The following is a 6,728-nucleotide window of genomic DNA, read 5'->3' on the forward strand; positions in this document are numbered from 1 at the left end:
TGCGGGACCTAAAGCATGAGTAAAAATGGAGGCCATGGGCCATATACCGAAATTTAATGTCATAAATAAAGCTCTCAAACTATTAAATAGATGCAACCTATGCTCTTTTTGTGATAATATACCTTCAGTAATGTCCCAGAAGGAAAGATTTGAATTTAGAATTCTTGGACTCCATGAAGTTCATGTCAGAGCATGACATTATGGAATTGAGTTTTAGCCAGCCCCCTTTCCTTTTTGTCCTACACAACTAAATTCCATCATGACCCCCCCCCTAAAACAACTGCCCTTGGCCACCCCTTGGGTAAACATAGCTTCTCAAATTCTAAGGATAATCTCTATACACGTAGATATGCAACACTTAAAACCATTCCTGTATTCTCCAGAATTCTCCTGGTCTTCCCTAAATCATTGCAGGTTGAATGGGAAATGATAATGATAATGGCTACCAGTGATTATACCTACCAGACATCAGTATAAGTTCTTTGCATATTTTATCTCAGGTATCAGCATTTTCCCTTCTTGGGGCTAAGTATTTCAATAAACCAAGACAATATATACATATCTCTCCCAATGTATACATATATGTATACATACATACACATACTCACATGTGTGTGTGTATGTACACACATCATTTTAGCTATTGTTATTTCAAGAAGTATGTTTTCAAAGTTGCCTTCCTTCCCTTTCCTCAGTGTAACATTTTAGAAAAACACTACCTTGAAACAAAGCAAAATTCAGGAAACAAGAACCTAGCTTGACCACTACCTGTAAGTATCCATACAGCAAATCACTTGTTCACATACTAATTCAGTCTTCAGTCCCTCCTAACAGTTGGATTGTGGAGAGAGTAATGAACTTGCCTTGATTTTCCATAGGGTAAACTGAGGCCTGCCCTCTCCCTTTAACTGCTGGAAAGAAATACAGCACTGCTAGATAATGCTGATCTCAACCTCTGGGGTTTAATGATGTGTGGCAGTTAGCCTACTTTTTTTTTTTTTTTTTAATCATTTAAAGGATGAGGCTTTAAAGCAGCTTTGTGTCCTTATTCATTTTAAAGTTTAACTCTTCTAGTAGGTATTACTAGAGAAAAGGAAGAAGTGTGGAATTTGATCCTCTGTGCCTTGGCTTTTTTTTTTTTTTTTTAACATTTATTTATTTTTGAGACAGAGAGAGACAGAGCATGAACGGGGGAGGGGCAGAGAGACAGGGGGAGACACAGAATCGGAAGCAGGCTCCAGGCTCTGAGCCATCAGCCCAGAGCCTGACGTGGGGCTCGAACTCACGGACCTCGAGATCGTGACCTGAGCTGAAGTCGGACGCTCAACCGACTGAGCCACCCAGGCGCTCCGGTGCGTTGGCTTTTTTGAAAAAGGAAATGCTGTATCTGAAGATAGCCCCATCGACTCTCCTGGGGTGTGCTGGAGTGAACTTGTTTTGAAAATGCTGGCTTTGTCAACAGAAATGGAAATCCTTAAAACCAGGATGCCTCGGTGGCTCACTTGGTTGAGCCTCTGACTCTTGGTTTTGGCTCAGATCATGGTCTCATGGTTTGCGAGCTTGAGCCCTGCATCAGGTTCTGCGCTGGCAGCACAGAGCCTGCTTGGGATTCTCTTTCTCTCCTTCTCTCTGCCCCTACCCTGCTTGTGCTGTCTCTGTCTCTTTCAAAATAAATAAGTAAATAAACTTAAAAAAAGAAATCAGGAAAAAAAAAACCAACAGATAAAACAAAGGGAAAAAAAGTAGCCATAGAAACTGAGAAGTAGAATTAAGAGAATGTTGGAAATGATCACAAGCGATTAAGTACATGAATTAATGTTGTTTTCAACATTTGTCCAGTTCTTCAGTTCCTGGTGCCTGTTTTGGGTTTTTTTTTTTTTTAATGTTATTTGTTTTTGAGAGAGAGAGAGAAAAAGAGTACGAGCAGGGAGGGGCAGAGAGAGAGGGAGTCATAGAATCTGAGGCAGGCTCCAGGCTCCAAGCTGTCAGCATAGAGCCCGACACGGGGCTCGAACCCTTAACAGTGAGATCAAGACCTGAGCTGAAGTCAGTCACTTAGCTAACTGAGCCACCCAGGTGCCTTCCCTGGTGCCAGTCTGGTCAGAGCGGGTAGCACGTCCTTGGCTTTCTCTCCTTATTAACTTTCAGTTCCCAAAGGCACCTTGAGTAAAGAGTAAAGAGACTCTTAAGTACAGAGAACAAACTAAGAGTTGTTGCAGAGGAGGTGGGGGATGAGCTAAATGCGTGATGGGCATTAAAAGGGCACTTTTTGCGATGAGCACGGGGTGTCCTATGTAAGAGAGGAATCACTGGGTTCTGCTCCTGAAACCAAGACTACACTGTTTGTTAACTAACTTGAATTTAAATTAAAAACAAATAAAAATAAAGACATGTTTAGCCGATCTTCAGAAACTACTCAAAGTGATGCCTCAGTTTACAAAACGAACCAAAAGTAGCTTGGGGTGGGCTGGATTACCGCTGCGCTTTGCTGCACCATCACACGTACGTGCACAGTATTCCTTGGTGCCCACAGCACCCAGGAAGGTTCCCCGTCACGTCTGGAGCAAAAGGAAAGAGCGTGTTTGAGTCTCCGCTTTGAAGCTGTCATGTTAATTGCGAACTTTTGCTGAGTCCGTACATTAGGAAAGGTAACCATCTCAGCATGTTAAGATCATAACTGCTAGATTAATGCGTAGAGGCAGCAGCTGTGCTGACGGGAGGCATTAATGCCTAGATGAGTTCAATCAGACGTGCCGCCTCCAATGTCTTTGTGTGATGGTATTTACTCGATTTCAAATGGACTGCTGAGAAAAATGAAATACAATCTCACGTATCTCGGTCTAGAAAAAAAAAAAAAAAGATAATGAAATTGTTCTCTTGCCGGCTTATATTTTATTAACCTCTGTGGAGTCAACTTTAAAGAACAGATGTCCCTCTAGAGTTGAAACCTTTTGCTAAAAGTGGAACATTATTAAGTGCAGCTGTGAGTTCTAGGAACAGTGGGGTTGAGTAGAGCAGGTGAGTGTTTTGTTTTGTTTTTTTTTTAAACCACTCAGAGAATAATAGGGCATCTTCTGGGGCCAGCCAGAGAGAGAAAGAAAAAAAAATGCAATGCAAATTGCGTACAACTGAATTCTTTCTTCTTTCTTGTTCTTCCTTGCAGAGCATGGAGAAAGTTCTTGTGGAATTCAGTCACCAGGAGTTGTTTGATTTCTATAACAAGGTCTGTATTTTTCAAATAATTTCTGCTGTGTGGGGTTTTGCATAATGTTTCCTTCATTTTTATGAATCCTTATTTTTAAATGCCCTATTATGGCGCTAAGTTCTTTAAACATCCCTTGTAAACACCTTATGTTTCACAGCAGGAAGCTTTGTGGAGATGGAGAGAATCTGACAGCCTAAATCAGGAAGAAAGTGGAAATGGTTTTAATTAAGGCAATAGGATTATTACTTTAATGTAAAGCATTAAGGAATGAACTATGTGGTACCTAGCCACACTGGCACTTTATAATTTAACATTAAATATTTTAATTCTGGGCCCAAGGAAAAAGGGAGGTGCCAAACTGTAAAGATTTAACTTTGAGTGCATGTTATGTTTCTTTACAAATACTGACTTTGTAATCCAGGGAAATGTACTCCCCCTCCTCCTCTTCCCCACCTTCAGAAATCTTGTGTAGTGATCACTTAAATTAAAACAGCTGAGTATATTTAAAACTGTATTTACCCTTTTTTTTTTAAGTGTATTTTTTTTTTATTTTTGAGAGAGAGAGAGAGAGAACGAGTGGAGGGGCAAAGAGAGAGAAGGAGACACAGAATCTGAAGCAGGGTCCAGGCTCCGAGCCATCAGCACAGAGCCTTATGTGGGGGCTCAAACTCATGAACTGTGGGATCATGACCTGAGCCAAGTTGGATGCTCAACAGACTGAACCACCCAGGTGCCCCAGGTTTTTTTTTTTTTTTTTTTAATGTCTAGTTATTTTTGAGAGAGAGAGCGAGCACGCACAAATGGGGGCAGAGAGAGAGGAAGACACAGAATCTGAAGCGGGCTCCATGCTCCAAGCCATCGGCCCAGAGCCTGACGCGGGGCTCAAACTCACAAACTGTGAGGCCATGACCTGAGCCAAGTCGGATGCTTAACTGACTAAGCCACCCAGACACCCCAAACCATGTTTAGAAATCCTCCTTTACAAATTTGCAAACTTAAATTGCAGGCGTGAATTGTAATATCTTCACATAAGAAGAAAACTTTTCTGCCTGCTTCATCTGTTGCTGTGTAAATGGATTTAATATGCACGGTTGCCACTGCCATTCTTTCCCTTCTATTTGCAAGTTTCTGAACAAACCTTCATAGCATTTCTCTGCTTTCAGCAACTTGTTCTCTTGTTTTATCTTTATAAATAGCTGGAGACCATACAAGCACAGCTGGATTCCCTGACGTGATGTTCTCGAAGACTGGTTTCCCCATCACACTCTTGCCACCTCATCATTCCGCCCTGAAGATAGACTGCCAGGTTGTGTTTTCAGAAGGATTCAGTAGCTTTCTTCTTGTAAATTACCCGGCTTATCACTTCTGAGAGAAATAACCGCCAAGGGAGATCATTGTTTCCAGAGCTTCTAGGACACATCCCCTCGTTCTTTGAACCAGCGGCAAACAGTTGTTAAGAATACTTTTGCTTTAAAGGAAACAGCAATAGGGGTGCTTGGGTGGCTCATTTGGTTAAGCCTCCGATTTCCGCTCAGGTCATGATCTCACAGTTCCAAGTTCGAGCCCTGCGTCGGGCTCTCTGCTGACAGCTCAGAGCCTGGAGCCTGCTTCAGATTCTGTGTCTCCCTCTCTCTCTGCCCCTCCCCTGCTCATGCTCTGTCCGTCTCTCTCAAAAATAAATAAAAACATTTTTTAAATTTTAAGGGAAAAAAAATAAATGAAACAGCAGTAAATACCATACTGTTTTTATTGTCTTGTTTTTGCTTTATTGCCTGACCTGTTTATTTTTTACATTTTTGATGACACCTTTATGTATCAAGGAGGGTTCGTGGATAGTCCATGGATGCAAAGTATAATGTGTACCTCGGAATACAGAATGCGGCTATTTATATTAACAAAAGCAAGAACAGAACCAAATGCAATCAGAAACTTCCTTTTTCCTTGAATATAATGAGTATGTTTGGTTGGGAAGTAACATAGGAAAGAAATTTAAACTAGAGCTGGTTGTGGTACATCAGTTGATTCCAGTGTGAGCTTCTCTGTGCACTTTAATTTTTTCTCTGAGTGTAATGATTTAATAATAGTCTAGGTTTTTGTGCTCTTTTCTTTGTACTGCAAGTTAATAATGATTCACTTCATAGTATGGAAGACAGATTCAGATCGTAAGTAAAAATAATTGTAGTGAGTGTGAAATATGGGTATCCTTAAAATTTTGAAACAGATACCTTTGACACTTTATTTCTGTAAATATGTTAATTTTAGTCAATAAAATTTTTATGTTTTAGAATTAGTTGAAGTCCACAGTGTTTTATGCTTTGACTATATATAAATGTGAGTATGGTTGCCTCTAAAAGCAATACTATCAGTTGGATTTTTTATGAAATGAAATATCTGTTCTGTGTTGTTTCCAGAGAGACAGACAGAGGGAGAGGAGGAGAGGAGAAAATGATAGAGACTTAGAGATTAATTTGAGTCAAGCATGACTTTCTGTATCATTATTTTTTTAAGTTTATTTATTTATTTTGAGAGAGAGCATGAGCGGGGGAGGGGCAGAGAGAAAGGGAGAGAGAGAATCCCAAGCAGGCTCCATGCTGTCAGCTTGGAACTTGCTGTGGGACTCAAACTCATGAACAATGAGATCATGACCTGAGCCGAAGTCAAGAGCCGGACATTTAACTGACTGAGCCACCCAAGTGCCCGTAAGCACAACTTTGTTCATATGAAGGAATTTGATTTCAGAAATGTCCTGTGGCTAAACAAACAGAGCCATCAGGATTAAATGCATCTGCATAATACAAGACCCAGAAAGCCTTTCAAATAAATGTTCAGTATATGGAATTTATGCCTTTATTTATGTGTGCTATAATGTTGCTTAGAATTGGGAGTTTGGATTATGTCAGAAAGTAATTTATAGTTGCTGTCCATAGTTGATTAATTTGAAAAGTTTTTTTAACTTTAACTTCCATTGATAAGGTATCAGGAAGACATATTTATAATATAATGGCCTTTATTTCCATATCCAGCTTATGGGAGCCGCCTTATTTTTTTTATGCTGTGTTCTGCCACTTCCAGAGGGAACTACCTGACTGCTTAAACATTTTGGTAAATATTCTTTCAGACTTCTTATATGCAACAAAACATACATCATCTCAAGTTAAATTTGTTAGGCCTTCCTGACAGTGACCATATGGCTAGGTAGAAGTTTTCATTGGTTTAATGGCCAATTTAACTCCCAGTGTAGGTACCTAAATTAAATGTGACATTCCAAAATGAAATTCTCGATTAGTAGCTCATTTTACGCTCCCTAAAAGACCTGCTTTTATGCTCTCTAAAGAGTATATCTAAACCTGTACAAAAATGTGGTAGGTAGTTTTCTCTCCATGAGTCTTGTACAAGAAAGTCTGACCAAAGGCATTGAAGAAAGGACAAGTAGAAGGTGTAATTCCAACTGAGAAGATAATTTCTTCCTGAAATATATTTTCAAAATAATTTTTAACGTTTATTTATTTGAGAGAGAGAGAGA

At 39.9% G+C, this 6,728-nt stretch overlaps 1 protein-coding gene across 5 annotated transcripts in view; it reads left to right on the forward strand.

The window, feature by feature from the left end:
- COMMD10 (COMM domain containing 10) overlaps window positions 1-4,614 on the forward strand; it is a 217,689-nt gene extending 213,075 nt beyond the window's left edge. For all 5 annotated transcript variants that reach the window (XM_003980668.5, XM_045057806.1, XM_045057812.1 and 2 more), the window contains 2 exons: window positions 3,164-3,223; window positions 4,402-4,614. In XM_003980668.5, coding sequence (XP_003980717.2) covers window positions 3,164-3,223; window positions 4,402-4,440 — 99 coding nt within the window. In that variant the 3' untranslated portion in view covers window positions 4,441-4,614. The remainder of the gene's footprint in view (window positions 1-3,163; window positions 3,224-4,401) is intronic.
- The last annotated feature ends 2,114 nt before the right edge of the window (window positions 4,615-6,728 follow it).

This window comes from Felis catus, chromosome A1 (genome assembly GCF_018350175.1).
Source record: "Felis catus isolate Fca126 chromosome A1, F.catus_Fca126_mat1.0, whole genome shotgun sequence".
Taxonomy (NCBI): Eukaryota; Metazoa; Chordata; class Mammalia; order Carnivora; family Felidae; genus Felis; species Felis catus.